Source organism: Podarcis muralis, chromosome 9, assembly GCF_964188315.1.
Source record: "Podarcis muralis chromosome 9, rPodMur119.hap1.1, whole genome shotgun sequence".
Classification (NCBI taxonomy): Eukaryota; Metazoa; Chordata; class Lepidosauria; order Squamata; family Lacertidae; genus Podarcis; species Podarcis muralis.
Window position 1 is genome coordinate 59,735,857 of NC_135663.1, and position 22,885 is coordinate 59,758,741.

Here is a 22,885-nt window from a genome sequence, read left to right on the forward strand (position 1 = left end):
TGTGCTTAAGCTGATATGCCACAACGGCCATTGACTAGCTCCCCACCTTGCTGCCGTTTAAGGGCTTGAATCCCAATCTGCTTCTGAGGAGACATAATTCAGATTGGCTATATGTTGAAGCAATTGGTAATTGGCTCTTTATAGATGATTGTGCTGTACTACATTTCCCAGACGATAATGAACCTGCCTTAGCACTGGGGTAGGGTGGGGACACACATTGCACCAGATCCAGCTCTCCCTCACACTGGGCTGCAAAATGCAGAAATACCAGCCAGGTATGGAGGGTACCAGCAAGGGATGCGGGTGGCGCTGTGGTCTAAACCACAGAGCCTAGGACTTGCCGATCAGAAGGTCGGCGGTTCGAATCCCTGTTGTGAGCTCCCGTTGTTCGGCCCCAGCTCCTGCCCACTTAATAGTTCGAAAGCACGTCAAAGTGCAAGTAGATAAATAGGTACCACTCCTGCGGGGAAGAAAACGGTGTTTCCGTGCACTGCTCTGGTTCGCCAGAAGCGGCTTAGTCATGCTGGCCACACGACCCGGATGCTGTCTGCAGACAAACACTGGCTCCCTCGGCCTATAGAGCGAGATGAGCGCCGCAACCCCAGAGTCGTCCGCGACTGGACCTAACGGTCAGGGATACCTTTACCTTTTTATGGAGGGAACCACAGATACGCTCCCCCTTGATTCCCCTTCATACTGGCTTTGCACATTTCAAGCCAAGATTTGGCCTTTGAGAATATATTAACATGCGTAACATTGGCTGTGTGCAAATTGAATTTAAAATATTTTCAGATTGAGCTCTTGATAGGGCCTTGAACTCATTATCCGTTTTAGGAAATGTGCGCTGCTTAAAAGTGGTAATTACAGTTTAACGGTATTGTTTTGGGAGGCAAGAGGCTCTTGGCAGACATTAATGCAGCTTTAGTGTGTTTTGTACCTATACTGCTGTATCGATTTTGCACATTGATTTTTATGTCCTCTTAGAAAACCAGTGATAACCATCTAGGAAAGGAAGTAGGCAACTGACTTGTACTAAATATTTTTAGACTGTGCTGCTCCTCCATCCTCCTTTTCTCTGCTTTTGAGTCCCTTGCTTTTGGGGAAGCAGGAAAATACAAAAAAAGTGAATGTCCTCTGTCCTTTGTGGCCTCTCCTTTTAGGCTTGCAGTCTGTTGAATGTTCGCTGATACAGATTTTGGGGCCCAAGGGGAAAAAAACACCTGTTGTTTGTTTGTTTGTTTGTGCAGTGGTTCCTCTATCCTCTTTTTAAAAACAAACAAATATACCACGAGCCTTTGGGTCTCAGCTAGTTTTCATATTCTAGTTAAGTATAATTAACATGCTTTCTGTCTTGTTTACATATTATTTCTATGATACTGACAAATGCCAAGTTCTAGTTGACAGATCGGTGGCATGCAATTTCTAAGCAAGTTGTTGCGTTTGGGATATCAGGAAAATCAAATCTGGAAGGAGCAGGTCTCTCAAATGCAATTGCCCTTTATTGCTACATAATAAAAATAGGACGAGAAACTCTCCAGCATTCAAACTACAGGAGCTCAAGTGGTTTTGATTATTTATTTATTTAAAATAACTATATACCGCTGTATTGTAGAAATGTATCGCAGCGGTTTACAACAATATAAATACATAAAACCATACAGCAAAATCATTTTTAAAAGTTTGAAAAATAAAAGCAAAGGTGTTTAAAAAAAAAAACCAAACACTTCAGTAGACCGTTGTGAGGGATAGGCCAGTCATTTAAAAGTTAGCACATAAGTTTTTAAAAAAGCACATAACACTGAAACATAGCACCATCTAGTCAGTGACCAAAATAAATCCATTCATTCATTCATAACCCAAGTCTTGTGGGTAGAGTTGCCCTTGAAATCAATTGAATGTGAAAGGGGTCCACGTTTCTTGGAAAATGTCTCTGTTCGTTATGCCTCTATAATTGCTCTTCCGTGTCTGGCGAGACGCTCAAACATTGCTGTATCCCAGATATTATTTCCCCATATGTTCAGGGGTATTTCATTCTGGTTCCTCCATTGTTGAGCTATCCCTAATTGTGTTACGGTCAGTAAGAAGTCTACTAGTTCTCTGTGGTGGAGCCCAAGTCTATGTCCAAAGACAGTAGGTCCAAGGCAGGATTTGGAGGAAGGGGTTGGCCTGTGATTGTGGATGTAATGGACATAGATATATTCTTTATTAGGGTCCAAAGACCCACCAAGGCAGTTTCGAAAGCAAAATACAGCAGGAATACAATAAAAGATTCCAAGACGGTCATTATGTGGATTTATCCAGAGCATGTTGATTTCGAATTCTTAGTACTTCTGAGAGAAATTTGGCTATGGCCAGGGTAATATCATTTGTCTTATCTTCAAGAAGATACTTGAGATAGACAGTTTCAGAATTTCCAGGTAAATTTACCATTAAGTGTTTACTGGATCTAAAGGGGAATGCTCCATTCCAAAAGTTTTTCAACATGGGGGCATTCCCACCAAACGTGAATAAATGAACCAAGTTTTCCACAGCCCTTCTAACATCAATCAAAAGCAGAGGGAGAGAGGGATAATTTTTTTGCCAGCTTGACTGGTGTCTAGTTGCCAGTAGAGGGTGACCTTGAGCGAGGCCTCCTGTAAGGGACCAGAGATGGTTTTAATGGGGGGAGTGTTGCGGCACATTATTCTGCCTTCCCAATGTTTCCTTACCTGCTAATTTACACGTTTTATTATGCAAAAGCCACTTCTGGAAATCTAGCAATATCTCGCAGAAGTTTAGCGCTCATTTCTGCCTTAGTTGTTTCCAGGAAAATCCTGTTAGTTTGGAGAATTGCAGGAATTGTGTTGTAATCTCACATGGCGAAATTTGAGGTGCTGCCTCGTTCAAATGCAGCCACGTACATCAAACTCTGTATATACCACCATGTATTCACGACAGTGACTTTTGTGTGGATTGCAGAGGTAGTTAATGTCAAGAGGGAGTCAAGTGTCACAGCAATGCTACTGAAACACACACACACAGACTCTACACCATGGGTAGGCAAACTAAGGCCCGGGGGCCGGATTTGGCCCAATCACCTTCTAAATCCAGCCTGCAAACTGTCCAGGAATCAGCGTGTTCTTACATGAGTAGAATGCATCCTTTTATTTAAAATGCAGCTCTGGGTTATTTGTGGGGCATAGGAATTCCTTCATTTTCCCCCCCTTCAAAATATACTCCAGCCCCCCCACCCCAAGGTCTGAGGGACAGTGGACCGGCCCCCTGCTGAAAAAGTTTGCTGACCCCTGCGGCTGCACATAGTCAGAGCCTCACCTAAATGAAACACTATTGTGTGCAAGCTACAGACAATCCAGACTTCATTTTAAAAGGTTTAAAACATTAACACTTTTGAATTTCTTTATACCAGGAAATACTCCGAACATGCATAGTTAGATGTGACTGTTGATATCAGATTTTCCTACGTACATGTAAAGTCAAAATTGAATTGACTGCCTTATAAATGCTTTTGTTTACTTCCTTGAGAAACGGATGGATTTTTAAATGCATGGTGGTTTATTGCTTTTTGTGTTTCGTTTTATCATTTTTTGAAAAAAATGGGTCTTGCCCCCCCGCCCCCTGTTTTTTCCTCCCCAGAAATAAAAAGGCATATGTCGAGAAGTTCTGGAAAGATGTTAAAGTTGGCGATTTTATCCGACTGTTGTGTAATGAGGAGATTCCCGCTGACATGGTGCTGATATATACTAGTGATGGAGATGGGATCTGTCACATTGAAACATCAAGCCTTGATGGAGAGACCAACCTGAAACAGAGACAGGTTGTGAGAGGATTTGGCGATCAGGTATAAATGGCCACTTCTTGGGAGAAAGTCTGTGTATAATCCATATCGGGGGAATCCTATAAACTTCAGTAGTTTTTGACAGTTCTCTTTGTACTGATTTCGGACTCCTGGCTCTACTCATTCTGTCTCCAGGATACCTCTCCTCCCAGCACACACAGAAAAACAACACCAATTTTCTTCCTTCTGGCATCAACCTTTGTGATTCACAATGTCATTCCAGAAACACACACACAGGGCTTTTTTTTTCAGCCAGAACTCAGTTCCGGCACCTGTCAGGTTGGTGCCATTGCCATTACCATTATAAGAGAACAAGGGAGGTGTTCGTGGTGAGTTCCGGCACCTCTTTTTTCTAGAAAAAACACTGCATACACACACAAAGGCACACACACCTTGGTGAATGTTGACATTCACCACAATTTGGACATTCACTGCAGCTGAGAATGTTCCTCATTACAGTATTAGTTCTCTTGTTGTATAAGAAGCTCTTCATGCAGGTGGTTTATCCTACAATTATGATATGCACTATTAATATATCCTATTTCACAGAGGGGAGAACAGTGGCTGAGGGAGAAGTATTCTATATACTGGGGGGGAGTACAATGTAATAAATAGTCATATGCAATGACTAGATAGATAGTCAAAGGAGTCACTAACAGGTAGACTCTTCTACCTTAAAAATAAAAACTTCTCCCTTCTTAGAGATGGGAGGACCTGGAAAAAATGGGGGGGGGGGGCTGGTCTTTTTTCCAAAGCCGTTTTTCCCCAGAAAAATTGAAAAAAAGAAGAAGTTTGATATAGTTTGAATATTCCGCACACTTTTTTTTCATTTTTTCCTGAAAAAAAAACACTTTGAAAAAAACACAACCTGTCGCGCCCCCCCCCCCAATTTTTCTGTCCCCCCCCCCCAGTCCTTCCAGCACCCACACTTTGGAGCTCCCTGCCGATGGACACCAGGGAGGGTTTACTTCCTTTTAACCACTGCTGACTTTAATCATATTTTGAATACTCTTAAATACTCGCTTTTAACTGTGTTTTATCAATCATTTTAATGTTCTGTTGTATATTTTTGTAAACTGTTTAGAAGCCCTCTTACCATCATCATTATAATATATAATAACAAATTCAATTAAAAAACACACACTCCTTTTCCTTTCAAACAGAGTATGAGCCTTAGTGCAACTTACTCTTCAGTAACTGGATGTTGGTTACTTCTGGGCCTGGCATGCAAAAAAATTGCCTCATGCTTTTCCCCGACTGTCCTTGAGTAGAGATGGGAAGGCCTGGAAAAAAACCAGGAAAATGGGGGGGACGGGACGACACTGGTCCCCCCCCCCCCCGTTTTTTAGAAGTCCATGAGAAAAATGACAAAGAGGAAGAGGAAGAAGAAATGGAAAATGATAGCAGTAGTTAAGGAAATGAGATACAATAAATTGCATGTATATGTTGTGTCTTCTGTTTCTTTCTTTTTTTAAAAGCACTACTCAAAGGGTAGACCTTCTATGGAGCTTAAATATTGAGGTGGACCTTAACTTTATTTGCTGTTGGTGCTAAGGGGCAAATCTGATTATTTTTTATGTCGATGGTTTCTTGCTTTTTTTGTTGCTTTTGAGGGAAAGGGGGGGTGGTTACCTGTCTTATTGTGAGCATGATACTTTTATATACACTGTGTTTCACACAATTTGTAAAACTACTCCACACTGAACTTTTTTTCCTTCAGTTTTTCCAAAATTTCTGTTTTTTATGAGGGGAAACTTTTTTTTCTCATGGCTTCAAAATTTCCGGAAATTTTACATCTCTATCCCTTCTCAGTGCTTATTTGTCAATTACATTTCTGTCACGATGTCATAAAGTAACCAACCAATTCTTATTTATGTGGCATATGGGGCTTGATTAAACCGAGTGAGGCCTTGGGTCTGTCTGAGCCATTTTCTTTCCCTCTGATAAACCACCAACTTTCTTGGGCAGAGGTCTGTACCAGCAACTTCTGCCCTTTTTTCAGCCATTGAAGAGACTCTTCTCAGTCACCTCAGAGCGGGTTTTACTTTTTCTTGCACCCAATAAGCAGGAAAGCAGGGCTTCCTGTGAACCTGCTCAGTTCTCTGAGAATCTAGATTTAGCAGTACCTGGATTTTTACCTCAGGTTGTCATGCCAACCAGTGCAGATAGGCATGCAAAGAACTGATGCAATAATTCATTACTTTAACGAAGTTGCTGCATCCCACGTTTGAGCTCCATTTCCCCCCTTCTCTCCCTCCCCCCCCCCCATTTGTATCTAGGAAACTGAAGTTGATCCGGAAAATTTCGCAAGCAGGATAGAGTGTGAGGCGCCAAACAATGATCTTACCAGGTTCCGGGGGTTTATGTAAGTAATTTGGGGTAAGCTCTGTCTGCTCTCTCTGCTTGATAAAATATTATAGCACTCGTATTAAAGTGAAGAGCAGCAGCTAGCAGTCTCCAGGCCATACCAAGCCACTTTCTGGCTCTTGATTATTCTCCTCGCAGAGGTGACTGGGGTGGAAGGCACAAATGGTTATGGGATGTGACTTGACAGCAGATTGCCTTCGCGGATGAATTTTTGGGCCTTCACTCCTTTGTCAAAGTGGCTTCCTGGCAAATCTTGTTTGCCAGCTATGCAAGCTCTTGGTCCCATGGAAAGCCCTCGACTTCAGAGTCAAGGGAAGCTCCCAGCTTGAAGTTGGAAAGCTTATTAGCAACTTTACATTATTAGGCTACATTATCAAAGTATTTGTATCACGGCCTGACACCATATGCCAATGAATTTAATTTACAGTGGAACCTTAGTTCTCGAATGCCTTGGTACTCAAACATTTTGGCTCCCAAACGCCAAAAACCCAGAAGTAAGTGTTCTGGTTTTGGAACATTTTTCGGAAGCCAAACGTCCGATGTGGTTGTCAGCTATTGTTTCCAGGGCGCCTGCACCAATAGGAATCCACGCCTTGGTTTTCGAATGTTTTAGAAGTCGAACAGACTTCTGGAACGGATTACATTTGAGAACCAAGGTACCACTGTATTACAATTCAAACACCAATGAGGGATTGCACTGAAAGTGCCCTTGTCAGGCTTTCCTCTCAATCACTAGCCCAAACACACCAAGCCTCCTCACTTGGAGATGTTTTCAATGCAGGCAAGATGCTCTAGGACAGCCTTCACCAACTTGGTGTCTTCCAAATTTGTTGAAAATCAGATATATAATCTAGGCAACAAATGGCTCCTTAAGCCAAGGTTGCAGTCACCAAAACAGAACGTTTGGTTGCCATTTTGGGGCAAGACACCTCTAAAGTCTTGTTTTTCAAACGATGGGCTGACTGTGATTGATTCTCAGTTGAACTTCTGGTTCTAGTTCAGATGGCAACCTTGAACTGGATTAACGACTTTGAGAACTGAAAGAAGGAAAGTCACTTGATCCTGGGACAGTCCACATACAGTGGTACCCCGCAAGACGAACGCCTCGCAAGACGGAAAACCCGCTAGACGAAAGGTTTTTCCGTTTTGGAGACGCTTCGCAAAACGAATTTCCCTATGGGCTTCCTTCGCAAGACGAAAGCCCATAGGGAAATCTCCGGGACAGGGCGTCTTGCCCACTGTCCTCGGACCTCCTCCCGCCGCCAGGCTTCGGAAGGCTGCTCTGAAGCCTGGCGGGGGGCGGAGAGGTTTTTTAAAAACCCCGGGACAGCGGAGGACTTCTCCGCTGTCCGGGGCGATTTTAAAATGCTGCCGGGCGGCAGCGCTGCCGCCCAGCAGCATTTTAAAAAACCCCGGGACAGCGGGGGACTTCTCCTTTGTCCCGAGGTTTTTTAAAATGCTGGCGGGCGGCAGCAAAGGCTTCGCTGCCGCCCGCCAGCATTTTAAATTCGCCCCGGACAGCGGAGAAGTCCCCCGCTGTCCCGAGGTTTTTTAAAATGCTGGCGTCTTCCCCTTTCTCCCCGGACCTCTTTTGAAGCAAGGGGCGGCAACGTGGAGAAGCGATCTTCTTCCCGCTGCCGCTTGCTTCAAAAGAGGGGACAGAGGGAAAGGTGCGCACCTTCCCCTCTCTCCCCGGACCCCTTTTGAAGCAAGGGGCGGCAAAGGGGAGAAGCGATCTTCTCCCCGTTGCCGCCCCTTGCTTCAAAAGAGGCGACAGAGGGAAAGGCGCGCGCCTTCCTCTCTCTCCCCCCGGACCCCTTTTGAAGCAAGGGGCGGCAACGCGGAGAAGCGATCTTCTCCCCGTTGCCGCCCCTTGCTTCAAAAGAGGGGACAGAGGGAAAGGCGCGCGCCTTCCTCTCTCTCCCCCCGGACCCCTTTTGAAGCAAGGGACGGCAAAGGGGAGAAGCGATCTTCTCCCCGTTGCCGCCCCTTGCTTCAAAAGAGGCGACAGAGGGAAAGGCGCGCGCCTTCCTCTCTCTCCCTCCCGGACCCCTTTTGAAGCAAGGGGCGGCAAAGGGGAGAAGCGATCTTCTCCCCGTTGCCGCCCCTTGCTTCAAAAGAGGCGACAGAGGGAAAGGCCTGGACCTCTTCTGAAGGCTGGCGGGGGGCGAAAATCTTTGTCCCCCCTGGCTGCCTTCCCGGGAGGGCTTTTAAATCGACCCGGACAGCGGAGAAGTCCTCCGCTGTCCGGGGCGATTTTAAAATGCTGCCGTGGGGGGGGGAGCAAAGACTTTCGCCCCCCCCCCCAGCCTTCAGAAGAGGTCGGGGGACAGATTGTCCCCGGACCTGGTCTGAAGTCGGTTTCCATAGGAACGCATTAATTGATTTTCAATGCATTCCTATGGGAAACCGTGCATCGCAAGACGAAAAACTCGCAAGAAGAAAAAACTTGCGGAACGAATTAATTTCGTCTTGCGAGGCACCACTGTATATTTTGTTGCACTCTGACCTCTTTATCTTAATGGTCTCTGCTCCTGCTCAGGCTGCACAGAAAAAGCCATTTGGTTCCAGAAATTCATTCCGTTTGTGCGGATAAAATATAGCTGATAGAATTCTACAAGGTGGCGTAGAATTGTTGATGAAAACAGTCTAGATCCAATGATCTCAAGATGGTGGCAATGTCCTAGCACCCAGGCATCTCAGTTTGGTTGCAAGTGGTTGAAAGCAAAACATGTCTGGCTTCTGGCTAATTTTGGACACCAAGTTGGACTGCAAGTCCCATCAGTCCTAGCTAGCCTGACAGCATCTAGAGGGCACCAGGTTGTCAAAGACTGCTCTAGGATATATTCTTTTGACTGTCTTGTCCGTGGGTGTTGGCAGTGTTTGTGGAGCCTTTGTGAACAAGAGCGTCTTGAGTGTCTCTAGAGTCTAGGCAAATAACCATCACAGCTGGATTTGTCTTTACAGGGAGCACCCAGATAATGAACGAGTGGGCCTGAGCAAGGACAACTTGCTGATGAGAGGATGCACCATCAGAAATACAACAGTTGTTGTTGGCATTGTGGTGTATGCAGGTCAGTGCCCTGGCTAGATGTTGCTGGTTTGCAGGGCCTGAGAAATGAAGCCGTTCATTGCCATCCCTAGCAAAACACAAAGGGTTGTCCCCAATGTTACTCAGAGTAAACCCATTGAAATGATAGACACACCTAATTTATGCCAATGAATTTCAGGGGGTTCTACTCCCGTGGAATGCTCTCCCCAGGGAGGTTCGGCCGGTGCCTTCATTACATATCTTTAGGCACCAGGCAAAAATGTTCCTCTTCTTCCAGGCCTTGGGGCTGATTGATATCTGATGCCCTTTTTAAATGGGAGGGTGGATTATTGGTTCGTCATCGTTCTTATTTTTGCTATGTGTTTTATGATTTTCATATTGTAATTTTATGTCGTAAACCGCCCCGTGATCTACAGATGAAGGGTGGGACACAAATTTAATAAAAAATAAGTAATAATAAAAATAACGCTCTAAGGATTTGGTTGGGTGCAGCCTAATACTTGGTGCGATAAAGTCTATTCTAGGGGTGTAACTGTTAAATATAGAGGATTAATCCATTATGATGCCAAGTGAAGGTTGGAAGGGAGGTCCAATAAATAGCAAAGGCTCCTAAAATCAGTGTCTCCTCACATCAATTTCCCCTCCTCCCAGTTGTTCCACAGAATTCTTTATATAAAGATCAATATTTAAAACATTCCTGTGCCTTCCTCCAGTTCAAAATGTCTCGGGCATTTCATAGCCATAAAACAGTTTACAGCAATAAAAAGCACAGTGCTATAATTTTATCATAGTGGGTTAAAATCAACAATTGCAGAGTTGTTAATCCTTGGGAAATAAAAAGGATTTTGCCAGGCATGTAACAGACGTTAATGTCTTAGGCTCTAGGCTAGCCTCCCTGGAGAGTGTGTGTGTGTTTGACAACTAGGGCACCATAAACAAAAATGCCCTCTTTCCAAGGAGCCACTGGGAACAGAGCCTGCCCCTATTTGCATAGCATCCAGGTTTTGGTTTTTGTTTTACTTCTTGGTCAAATGGGAGTAGCAATGGGCAACTGGAAAGCCCAAGCACTCAGTCTGGTGCAGATGACACGGTGTGACTGGCTGCAGAAGCAACTTCCTCCCCAGCCCATTATTTAACTCAAACTACTTCCTTAAGCTAGCACAGGCCTTCTGCAGCTTTGATTTCTGCCTGGCTGGCTATATGCTGACTCTGCGTAGCTACCATCAGGCGTCCAATTAGGGAATTTTGGCCCTTGGGATTTCCTCCACTCTTCTCCAGTCCAAGCGGCCATTTGTATCTAGTAAGCATCATGGGACTCGGGTGCCAAACTTTGCAAAAGTTATAACAACCAGTGTCTATCCTTGGCAGGGTGCAGTTTTAATTGTTTCAGTTTGCATTAAAAGCTCTGACGTGTTTTGTGTTGTCGAAAGGTCACGAAACCAAGGCAATGTTAAACAACACAGGGCTTCGGTACAAGCGAAGCAAGCTAGAGAAGAGCGTAAACAAAGACATCATCTGGTGTGTTCTGCTTCTAGTTGTGATGTGCTCTATAGGGGCCGTGGGTAAGTGAAGAGTTAAGATCCACTCTACAAAATAGGGTATTCTCTCTCCATACGTCTGTTTAGGACTCTATGCTTTATGGGTTTTTCTAATGGAGTTTAGCATTTTTATTTTTATTTTTGGGTCCCAAGACCTTACGTTGCCTGAGGTGAAAAGCAAAATGGCGTCTCTCCCCACTGGGATTCCATGCACGGAAGTTGACCAGACTGGCAACCGATTCTTATTTCAACGCTGCAGATGGGACAATAGGGGTTCGATCTGCATCCTAAGTGGCCTCTATTTGACTCCCGTTTATGGAGAGCTCTATTCTGAAGCGCCGCTTTTAGTTGTATGATTTACAGTGGCCGTATCTGTGCCATACATTGGAAGTAGTCTTGTACCGCTTTTAACAGTCACGGATTTCCCCCAAAGAATCCTGGGAACTGTAGTTTGCTAAAGGTCCTGAGAGTTGTTAGGAGGCCCCTGTTCCCAGCTACAGTTCTCAAGAATGGTTTAACAGCCAGTCCCTCTTCCCAGGGACCTCTAGGAAATCAGCTGTGTGAGGGGAATAAGGGTCTCTCCTAACAACTCTCATGATAGGAACATGGGCGGCGCTGTGGGTTAAACCACAGAGCCTGGGACTTGCCGATCACAAGGTCGGCAGTTCAAATCCCCGTGACGGAGTGAGCTCCCGTTTCTCGGTCCCTGCTCCTGCCAACCTAGCAGTTCGAAAGCACACCAGTGCAAGTAGATAAATAGGTACCTCTCCGGCGGAAAGGTAAACGGCATTTCTGTCCGCTGCTCTGGTTCGCCAGAAGCGGCTTAGTCATGCTGGCCACATGACCCAGAAGCTGTACGCCGGCTCCCTCAGCCAATAAAGCGAGATGAGCGCCGCAACCCCAGAGTCGGCCACGACTGGACCTAATAGTCAGGGGTCCCTTTACCTTTAACAACTCTCATATCACCTTTAACAAACTACATTTCCCAGGGTTCTTTGCTGAATGCCTGATTCTGCTTTCAGTGTATAATGCAGATGGGGCTGCTATGAAAGTATCACTGGCTTCATTTGCCATCATAACGTAGAGGCACATGTTTTTCCTGTAGAAGCTCCCAGGTTTGATTCCTGCTATCACCGGTTACAATGATCAGGCATCAGATTATATAAATACAGCTGCAGCTGCTTTGAAATCTTGAATACTTATTTCATTGTTCTGCTGGTGTATAAATAAAGTGAATAACACAAGCCTTGCATGATTTTTCACCCGCATCGTATATTTAAAGCGCACGGCTCTGCCCCAAAGAACCCTGGGAACCATATTTCATTAAGGGTGCCAGGAACCGTAACTGTGTGAAGGGGCAAACTACAATTCCCATGATTCTTTTTTTTGGGGGGGGGGGAATGTTTGCTTTAAATGTACAGCATCTGAATGTGTTATAGGTTTCTGAAAGTATAGCAAGTTAATAGTACTGTACGCTCTGAGGCATTTTTGCTCAGGGAAAAAAGTCATGCAGAATCTAGTGAGTTTTTTTTTAACAAGGGAGCATCTATAGGATTGGGGGACGCGGGTGGCGCTGTGGTCTAAACCACAGAGCCTAGGGCTTGCCGATTAGAAGGTTGGCAGTTCGAATCCCCACGACAGGGTGAGCTCACATCGTTCGGTCCCTGTTCCTGCCCACCTAGCAGTTCGAAAGCATGTCAAGTGCAAGTAGATAAATAGGTACCACTCCAGCAGGAAGGTAAATGGTGTTTCCGTGCGCTGCTCTGGTTCGCCAGAAGTGGCTTAGTCATGCTGGTTGCATGACCCGGAAGCTGTCTGTGGACAAACGCCGGCTCCTTCAGCCTATAGAGCAAGATGAACGCACAATCCCAGAGTCGTCCACGACTGGACCTAACTGTCAGGAGTACCTTTACCTTTACCTTTATGTATAGGATTGCAACCTTCATCAGCTTATTTTTTAGATGATTTTTAATATATAAAGCCAGGGCAGTTTAGAAGCTGATTGATAACTTTGTTGTCTGCGTTCCCCAACCTGGTGCCCTCCAGATCAGCATGCCTGACGAGAGTTGTCCAAAACATCTGGAGGAGGCACCAGGTTGGGGAAGCCTGGTCACTGCCTTGGAACACAGTGCCATTCATAGTTTTGATTTTGTTAATGGATTCTTTATCTTCTTTTTAAAAAGGTCACGGGTTTTGGCTAGGTGCCCATCCAGACCCACCTCTCTATAGTAGCGGGAAGCAAATTGCTCCAGCAATGGGAGCGTTTTTTATGTTCTGGACAATGATAATTTTATTGCAGGTAAGTTCGTGGTTTGGTTGGTGCTGCATTCTTTAATACTACTGTACTAGAAAGCCAAAGTAACTTGAATTTAATAGGTGTGTTCCAGAGCTTTTTTTTTAAAGAATTGTAGAACCGTGGATGGGACATTGGAGCTTATCTGGTCCAGCCCCTCTGCTCAGTGCAGGATCTGTAATGCAAGGTGCAACTTCCCTGACATATGGCCATCCAACCCTCTGGACGCCCCCTTGTTTCTCCACACCCTTCTTAAAATGTGGCGCACTGAAACCTAGAGACAGTACTCTGGATGCAACTGAGAAATACAGAAATAATAATAATTATAAATAGAACGGAACTACTGCCTCTTGTGATCTGGGCCCTGTGCTTCTGGAAAAGCAGCCAAAAATTGGATTAGTGTTTTTTCAGCACTCATGTTATATGGGTGGCTCATAGTCAATTTAGGATCAGCTGAGATGCTTAGATCAGGATTAGCCAATGGGCTGCCCTTGGGATGTTGTGGACTACAGCTGCTGTTGGCCATAGGCAGCATGGCCAATGCGCAGGAATGATGGCTGTATCACCTATAAGTTTCATAGTCGACAACATCTGGATGACACCACAATGGTAATCCCTGGCCTAGATCTTTTATACATCCGTTGATCTTTTGTAGCTAAATTCAGGACTTTGCATATACAGAGGTCTCCTCGCTTACGTGTGTTTGACTCCCACGCGTATATGTGCAGTGCAGGGAAATAATTAAATCAATCTATTTTAACTGCAATAAAGGGCAAAAACGGCCTGAATAGAGCAGAAAAACCAACTACCAATCCAGGAGCATTTGCACCAACCTTTCAGTCTCATTTTTAATAGTGTTTTTCAAGGGTTCCCAGAGGTTTTGATGATGTTTACAAGCTTTTTAGACGGTGTTCCCCACTATACGTGATTTCACGTCTACATGTACCACCTGGGAATGTAACCCCCGCATTAGTGGGGAGACACCTACATCATAGTTGGGTAACAGTCTTGAGTTCTTACTTTAATCCTGGTTCTGTCTACTGCCAAGCTGGTTGTCCCAGCTTTGTATCAGCTGCATATTTGATAAACATCTGGCTACAGGATCTGATAAACATCTGCAGGATCTGATTTCTTTCCACAGGGCCTGTAAGACAGAGTTGTTCCACCTGGCCTTTGGCTTGGAATCAACTTGATCCCCTCCCCCTCTTTCCTTTTTCCTTTCTCCTATTTGGGGACTTCCCTTGCTTTTTTCTGGTCCATGTAGGACCAGTCTGGATAGTTGGCCTTGGTGAAGACAACGTTTTCATCCCCCAAAAAGTTTTTGATTTGAGTTTCTACTGAAATGAGGCTGCATTTTAATGTTGTATTTTAATCTTGTTTTTAAGTTGTATTTCAATCAATTGTTTTTATACCTGGTGTTAGCCGCCCTGAGCCCGGTCTTGGCTGGGGAGGGCGGGGTATAAATAAAATTTATGATGATGATGATATTACATCCTTTTCCAAGTCACTTACAGAACCTTGTGGCACTTCACTTGGGACCTTTATCCAAGTTAATGTAGAGCTATTAACAAGCAGTAGTTGGGTGCAGTTGTACAACCGCCTGTGAGTTAACCTAACATTAATCTTGGCAAGCCCATGACAGACTTTCTCAAATGATTTGCTGAAATCAAGATACACTATGCCCACGGCCTTCTCACGGTTTGCCAAACCAGTAACTATCGAAACAGCAGATGTGGTTAGTCTAGGGTGACTTATTTTTGATAACGGCATACTGTTCCTCTTCCGTTCTGTTGATTTTTAGCAAGATACACCCTTCTGCTAGCCAACTCCAGTCACGGGTCTCATTCCGCCGAGTCTCAGTGATCCCTGTCGGATCAACCTTACCCCCTCATATTAGGATTTTGGGTTCGTTTTCTGGTGCAGTTGAGGGCAGGATCTGTCCTCGTGAGCAAGCCATACTAAATCCGCTTCTTGCCTTGACAGGTTTTGATCCCGATTTCTCTTTATGTCTCCATTGAATTTGTCAAATTGGGGCAAATCTATTTTATCCGGAATGATCTTGATTTGTACCATGAACCGACGGACACCGGGATCCGGTGTGGATCACTGAATATTGCCGAAGACCTTGGGCAGATTGAGTACGTTTTCTCTGATAAGACCGGAACCCTCACTGAGAACAAAATGGTTTTCCGAAGATGCAGCATTGCGGGGATGGAATACGGTCATGAAGAGAACGGTAAGGCTGCGGGAGAAAGCTGCTTTTGTACCAGGACTGCAGTCTCAGGCGTCAATCCTAAACATACTTGGCTTACACCTAAGCGCAAAAGATTGCACTTTGTTAAGGCTGCAATTCTACAAGTACTGTAGATTCCGGCGTATCAGACGACTTTTTAACCCCAGAAAATAGGTTAAAAAGTCAGGGGTCGTCTTATACGCCGGGTATGGCTTTCTCCCGGCACAGAGCCCGCCCACTGCTGCTGCCCAGTGTATAAGACTGGGCTTATAAGACGAACCCCCAAATTGGCAGCTGCCAATTTGGGGGGTCATCTAATACGCCCAGTCACCTAATACGCCGGAATCTACGGTAGTCTTGGAAGGAAACCCCCCAGTGGGCTATACCTCTGAATTGTTGTTTTTTTCCTAGACCAACAGTCTAGGAAACTGCATTCCTTAACATTCTTACTCGGAAGGACATAATACTGCAAGCAGTGTTACTAACCCCTTGAGTAAAAGAGGCTAAGGTTTAGGCTGTTGACCCCTAGTTCTGCATGTGTGTGTACATGATTGCCAAGGGCAGAGGAAGGGAGGTGTGGTGGGGGTGGTCTGACCCGGGTGTCACCACTGAGGGGGGGTGACAAAATGCTGGACGGCACTCACAGCAGGGCCTGCAGCGCGCTCGAGCCACGCGTCTCTCCTGGGAGTAACGCGGTGGCTTGGGTGCCCGCAGGCTCCGCGCTGCCCCAAATGATCCGCCCACCACCTCCCCCTCAGCTGTAGGGCAGCTGAGTGGGAGGAGGCAGGCAGACTCCTTGGAGGACCCACGGAGCGTCCTGCCCTTGCTCACCCCACCCCCACAAGTGGCTGGCCCCGCCTCTGGGCACAGGGCACGCGCCCTACCCCAGGTGCCTGATCGGCTTGCTCCACCGCTGATGATTGCACTGCCTCTAGTCTGAATCGAAGGAACCACGCTACTGGTTCCTTGTGTCCAGTGGGACTTTTGGAAGTGCACCCCTGGGAATAACAGAAGCCGTTTGCAGTGTCCCACAGATCAAGCATGCTGTTCTTGTGGGTATAGGGGTGGTTAAAAATCACATTGGGCGTATGCAATGCTTTGGAAGTGCCTAAAGCTTGGCTTTCTGTCCTATACACTTAAACAGTATCAACTGTCTCGTTGTTGTTGTTGTTGTTGTTGTTGTTGTTGTTGTTCCCCACCCATCTGGCTGGGTTGCCACAGCCACTCTGGGTGGCTTCCCACACATATACCGTATTGGCCTGAATATAAGCCGCACCCGAATATAAGCTGCACCTTTAAAATTCAAGGGGGTAAAAGGGAAAAAAATTCCGCAGGCACTCACACCCGTTCCATTTTGTGGTATGTCTGTTTCAGCAGCGATATCGTAAAAGCCCATTTTTGTAAGGTCACAAATTTAAGCCGCACTTTAACTTTTCACAGTCTGAATTTTTTTTGGGGGGGGGGAGGAGTGAGACTTATATTCAGGCCAATATGGTAAAAACATAATAAAACATCAAACATTAAAAACTACCTGATCCAGGGCTACCTTCAGGTGTCTTCTAAAAGTTGTGGAGTTCTTTATCTGCTTGACATCTGATGGGAGGGCGTTCCACAGGGAGGGTGCCACCGCCAAGAAGGCCCTCTGCCTGGTACCCTGTAACTTCGCTTCTTGCTGTGGGGGAACTGCCCGAAGGTATTTGGAGCTGGACCTCACTGGTATTTGGGCTGAACGATGGGTGTGGGGCTGTTCCTTCAGGTATACTGGGCCAAGGACGTTTAGGGCTTTAATGGTCAGTGCCAACACTTTGATTTGTGCTCAGAAATGTATTGGGAGCCAGTTACGAGCATCTTATTATAGCCCCCGTGGCATCTCTTTAGTAGTCCACTTTTTAGTCCACCTTTTCATGTTCTGTGCTCATTACTTGTAGTCTGTATAAAAGGATATGCTAGAAAGCGACAGGCATGTTGGGCCTGTAAACACAAAATTCTTAAAAATGTGGAGTATGCCTTTTTATCCCATGCAGGCTCACACTGCTTTGCCGTTGGGGCCCTGTGCATGCTAAGGAAATTTATAAAACCTTAATTAGGATGGCACCATAGAAACGAAACTGTAAACATGCATATTGCAGGTTTTCATCCATTCAATCATATATATACATATTTATCAGTAAGGCTTGTATTGGGTAAATTAAGCTGTGCTCGTTCATGTACTAGATGTACTTTATAAATCAGTCTAGCTCTGCAGCGATCATTGAAGAAGTTTGCCCTTTCAAGCAGCAAGGCCTAAATCTGCATGAAATCACAAACAATCCATGACAACGGAGGATGACTCACTGCGCAGTCCCCATGTAAATGGCCGGTGTATCTGAGGCCGTTCATTTAGGAAGATGGCGATGCCCTCCAGTGGCACATTGGGAAATTGTTTGAAATCAAACAAGCAAACGCCGGAAATTTAACTCTGGAAAGCTTTGTGTACAAGTTTCAGTAATACTGCTAGGAAATGCATGCAGCAAAATGTGCATTCAAGCACATATCATCTAAATACAGTGGTGCCCCGCAAGACGAATGCCTCACAAGATGAAAAACCCGCTAGACGAAAGGGTTTTCCGTTTTTCGATGCGCTTCGCAAGACGATTTTCCCTATGGGCTTGCTTCGCAAGACGGAAACGTCTTGCGAGTCTTGCGATTTTTTTCGCTCCCCCCCCCCCCGCTTTTTCTAAGCCGCTAAGCCGCTAATAGCCTTTTAGCCGCATAGCCGCTAAGCCGCTAATAGCCTTTTAGCCGCTAAGCCGCTAATAGCCGCTAAGCTGCTAATAGCCTTTTAGCCGCTAAGCCGCTAAACCTTTAATAGCCGCTAAACCGCTAATCCGCTAATAGGGTTATGCAGCCTTGGTTTTTGAACATTTTGGAAGTCGAATAGACTTCTGGAACAGATTCCGTTCGACTTCCAAGGTACCACTGTATTGTGCTCAGCTCTCTCCACAGAGTCTTCATGCTCTTATCAACTTGCATTTTCCCCGCCCCAGTGGTTAAGAAGCTATTGTCTATTCTGAAAAAATGCCAAGACAAAAAAACCGCTAGACGAAGAGACTCGCGGAACGGATTATTTTCGTCTTGCGAGGCACCACTGTATTATCAGTGCTTTTTTCTGGAGAAAAAGGTGGGGGAACTCACTCTGAAGTTTGTTTGTTTGTTTATTGTGGACCCATCTACAGTGCCTTCCCATCCCACCCTGGCCAGTGTCTAAATGTAAGATGTGATTAATAAACTCAAGCAGACAATGATCTAGATTAGAAATGGCCACAACTGTATTGATTACAGATATAAGTGGATTTTGTGTTTTTAAATATCTTGGAAGCTGCCCAGAGTGGTTGAGGCAACCCTGTCAGATGGGTGGGGTTAATAATGTTGTTGTTGCCGTTGTTTTGGCTCTGGCATTGGGTGTATATCCGTTCCAGCTCCCCATCCCACAACAAAACAACAACAACAACAATTTATTTAATTTCTAAAAGGGAAGGAAACTCCATTCCCCTGAGTTCCGGCTAAAAAACCCAACACCTGAATATTATGATCACGTCAGAATATTTCTGACCGCTATTAAAGAAAAAAATAGAGGTGGGAAGTCACTGTTTTTCTTGTTTTGCAGCTCTTCATAATTCTGTAACTTGGTAAATAGAAGATGACTCCCCCCCTCCCCACGTCAAATGCCAAATACAGTCGTACCTTGGTTCTTGAACAGAATCCATTCCGGAAGTCTGTTTGACTTCCAAAAACGTTCAAAAAACCAAGGCACAGCTTCCGATTGGCTGCAGAGCTTCCTGCACTCAACCGGAAGCAGTGTCGGACGTTGGGCTTCCCAAAAAGTTCGAAAACCGGAACACTCACTTCTGAGTTTGCGGTGTTTGGGAGCCAAAATGATCAAGAACTAAGCTGTTCAAAAACCAAGGTACGACTGAACGATTCATGGGAGGAAAAAACAAAAAAATTCCTTCCAGTAGCACCTTAAAGACCAACTAAGTTAGTTCTAGGTATGAGCTTTCGTGTGCATGCACACTTCTTCAGATACACTGAAACAGAAGTTGCCAGATCCTTCTATATAGTGAGAAGGTGGGGAGGGGTATTACTCAGAAGGGTGGTGCGAATGGGTGATTGGCAGATAGCTGTGATGAGCCTGTTGACGACTCTTAACGACTGCAATAGGTCTTACAGGAAAAAGCAAGGGGTGAGAATGTGAAAAATGGCTTTGTAATGTATAATGAGATAAGAATCCAATGTCTTTGTTCAGACCAGGTCTCTCCGTGGTTTTAAGTTTGGTAATGAGTTGCAATTCAGCAGCTTCTCTTTCCAGTCATGGGAGGAAGTCCACTAGGACAAGGAATTCCTTGTCTTTGCTTTCACTGTTGACTTGGGACTGCTAAAATGGGGGATCAGTTGAGTATCTCGAAGGTCATAATACAAAGACCAGTGGCAAGTGGCGTGCGGCACATAGCTGCTGCTCATAATGGCTTTATTTGTTTATTTCGTACCACCTTAGGCTCCGTGATGCAGGAAAGGTGGGGGTAGAACTAATAAATACATTGAATTCCTTGGGTTGAGAATACGGGACCAGTCATAGATTCATTATTTTACTTTAAAGAATCATGTGGGTGATCTCTTTCTCTCTCTCTGTCTAGCTAAGAGGCTAGAATCATACCTAGATTATGATGAAGAAGAAGATGAAGAAGGAATACGTGCTTCACATTCCTCTTTGAAGCGTCCATCAAGGTTTTCCACCTGCAAATCGGGTTATTTCCAGAGTACAAAGTCTTTGAGCCACTTGTTTAGCTCCACCTCCGCCTTGCGAACTAGTATATCACGCACGACACAAATGGCCTTCAGCAGCCCAATTGTAAGTGTGTTCCTTGAGCCTACGCGGGACTTGTGTGGGGGCTTCTGGCTGACCTATTCATACATACCTATGAAGGCACCACTGAGCCTCTGGGGCAGGGGTCAGCAGACTTTTGCAACCGCAGGTCGGTCCATGTGGTGGGCCAGACTATATTTTGGAAAGGAAAAAAATGAACGAATTCCTATGCCCCACAAATAACCCAGAGGTGCATTTGAAATAAAAGCACACATTCTACTCATGTAAAAACATGCTGATTCCCGGACCATCCACGGGCCGGATTGAGAAGGTGATTGGGCCACATCTGGCCCACAGGCCTTAGGTTGCCTACCCCTGCTCTGGGGCTTGCTGATCAGAAGGTCGGCGGTTCGAATCCCCATGACGGGGTGAGCTCCTGTTGCTCTGTTTGCCTAGCAGTTTGAAAGCACACCTGTGCAAGTAGATAAAGAAATACCGCTGCGTTTCCATGTGCTCTGGTTTCCATCATGGCGTTCCATTGTGCCAGAAGCAGTTTAGTCATGCTGGTCACATGACCCGGAAAGCTGTCTATGGACAAACACTGGCTTCCTTGGCCTGAAATCAAGATGAGCACTGCAACCGCCTTTGACTGGACTTAACCATCCAGGGGTCCTTTACATATCACTGCATTTCTCACAATCCAAAAGTGACCTGGCAGTGGCTGTTCCACAAGACGCTTCTAAGCAATCCATCTGCCGCAAGGGATGATTTTTCTGCAGGGAGAACTTCGAGCCTTTCAGCCTCGGTCTCCATTGGCATGCAGTTACATTGGAATGTTCATTATATTTATCACTCCTTGCTATGTTTTAATGATTGATCATTGGTTTTCTGGTGACTTTAAAATGTCATTTGATGAAATTTAATTATTTGTCAGATTGCCTTGTCACGTTTTGAAACAATTTAGTACTTGATTGCTGTTGCAGCAATGTACGGATTTGCATTTTTGTTGTTGTACGGTTGTGAGATGCTGGAGAACTGGCCTGTGCACTTGAGTTATAAATGAATAAAATTTCTGAAAAGCTGGGTCTTCCAGGAGCGTGGGCTCATTGCTATATGACCTTTGGGGGAGGGGGGAAGATAATTTTGACGAGAACCTTACCGTCCTTGTTTTTGCTTGACCAACAAGGAGACTGATGTTGTGCCAGATGAACTCCTTGAAAGGAAGTTGAGGAGGATCACTTTCAAATCCTATACAATATCTGAGACGGTAGGGCTAACGCCAGAGATAGTGTACATCGCTGAATTCTTCATCGCTCTGTCGATTTGCAACACTGTCGTTGTTTCAACGCCTGATCAACCACAGCGAAAGGTAAGGCAGGGGAGAAACTAGAGATGCTGTTGGTGCTTGTGTGTGTGTGTGTGTGTGTGTGTGTGTGTAGTAATTATTATTATTATTATTTATTATTTATACCCCACCCATCTGGCTGGGTTTCCCCAGCCACTCTGGGCAGCTCCCAACAAATATTAAAAACACGATAAAAGATCAAACATTAAAAACCTCCCTAAACAGGGCTGCTTTCAGGTGTCTTCCAAAAGTCAGATAGTTCTTTATTTCCTTGACATCTGATGAGAGGGCGTTCCACAGGGCGGGCGCCACCACCGAGAAGGCCCTCTGCCTGGGCGGCCACTCTCAATCACCTGTCTTGCTGCCACATTCTGGATTAGTTGTGGTTTCCGGGTCATCTACAAAGGTAGCCCCACGTAGAGTGCACTGCAGTAGTCCAAGCGGGAGATAACTAGAGCATGCACCACTCTGGCGAGACAGTCTGCGGGCAGGTAGGGTCTCAGCCTGCGTTCCAGATGGAGCTGGTAGATAGCTGCCCTGGACACAGAATATATGATGCAAATTAACACACAGTAAGACACCAAACATTAAAAACTTCCCTCTACAGGGCTGCCTTCAGATGTCTTCTAAAAGGCAGATAGTTGTTTATTTCTTTGACATCTGACGGAAGGGTGTTCCACAGGGCAGGTGCCACTACCCAGAAGGCCCTGTGCCTGGTTTCCTGTAACCTCACTTCTCACAATGAAGGAACCTCCAGAAGGTGCTGGGAGCTAGACTTCAGTGTCTGGGCTGAATGATGGGGGTGGAGACGCTCCTTCAAGTATACAGGGCCAAAACTGTTTAGGACTTCAAAGGCCTACACCAACAATTTGAATTGTGCCCGGAAATGTACTGGGAGCCAACAAAGATCCTTTAGGACCAGGGTTATATGGTCCGGGCAGCCACTCCCAGTCACCAGTCTGGCAGGCGCATTCTGGATTAGTTGTAGTTTCTGAGTCACCTTCAAATGTATCGTTATTTGTACTTCTTTTATCTCTTTTCTTTTCCTATTCATACATATACTTTACATTTTTATTCTAAGCAAAATTGGCATATCTTTCTTAGAACAATACTTTAACATATAGAATCATAGAGTTGGAATAGACCACAAGGGCCATCGAGTCCAACCCCCTGTCAAGCAGGAAACACCATCAGAGCACTCCTGACATATAGTTGTCAAGCCTCTGCTTAAAGACCTCCAAAGAAGGAGACTCCACCACACTCCTTGGCAGCAAATTCCACTGTTGAACAGCTCTTATTGTCAGGAAGTTCTTCCTAATGTTTAGGTGGAATCTTCTTTCTTGTAGTTTGGATCCATTGCTCCGTGTCCGCTCCTCTGG

At 45.4% G+C, this 22,885-nt stretch overlaps 1 protein-coding gene across 19 annotated transcripts in view; it reads left to right on the forward strand.

The window, feature by feature from the left end:
- ATP10D (ATPase phospholipid transporting 10D (putative)) overlaps positions 1–22,885 on the forward strand; it is a 79,686-nt gene that overhangs the window by 24,899 nt on the left and 31,902 nt on the right. For all 19 annotated transcript variants that reach the window (XR_013394272.1, XR_003708403.2, XM_077934333.1 and 16 more), the window contains 8 exons: positions 3,634–3,838; positions 6,115–6,200; positions 9,170–9,276; positions 10,685–10,816; positions 12,976–13,091; positions 15,069–15,321; positions 19,992–20,206; positions 21,348–21,530. Coding sequence is in view for 17 of the 19 variants with exons in the window: in XM_077934333.1 (XP_077790459.1) it covers positions 3,634–3,838; positions 6,115–6,200; positions 9,170–9,276; positions 10,685–10,816; positions 12,976–13,091; positions 15,069–15,321; positions 19,992–20,206; positions 21,348–21,530 (1,297 nt within the window). In the remaining 2 variants the exon portion in view is untranslated. The remainder of the gene's footprint in view (positions 1–3,633; positions 3,839–6,114; positions 6,201–9,169; positions 9,277–10,684; positions 10,817–12,975; positions 13,092–15,068; positions 15,322–19,991; positions 20,207–21,347; positions 21,531–22,885) is intronic.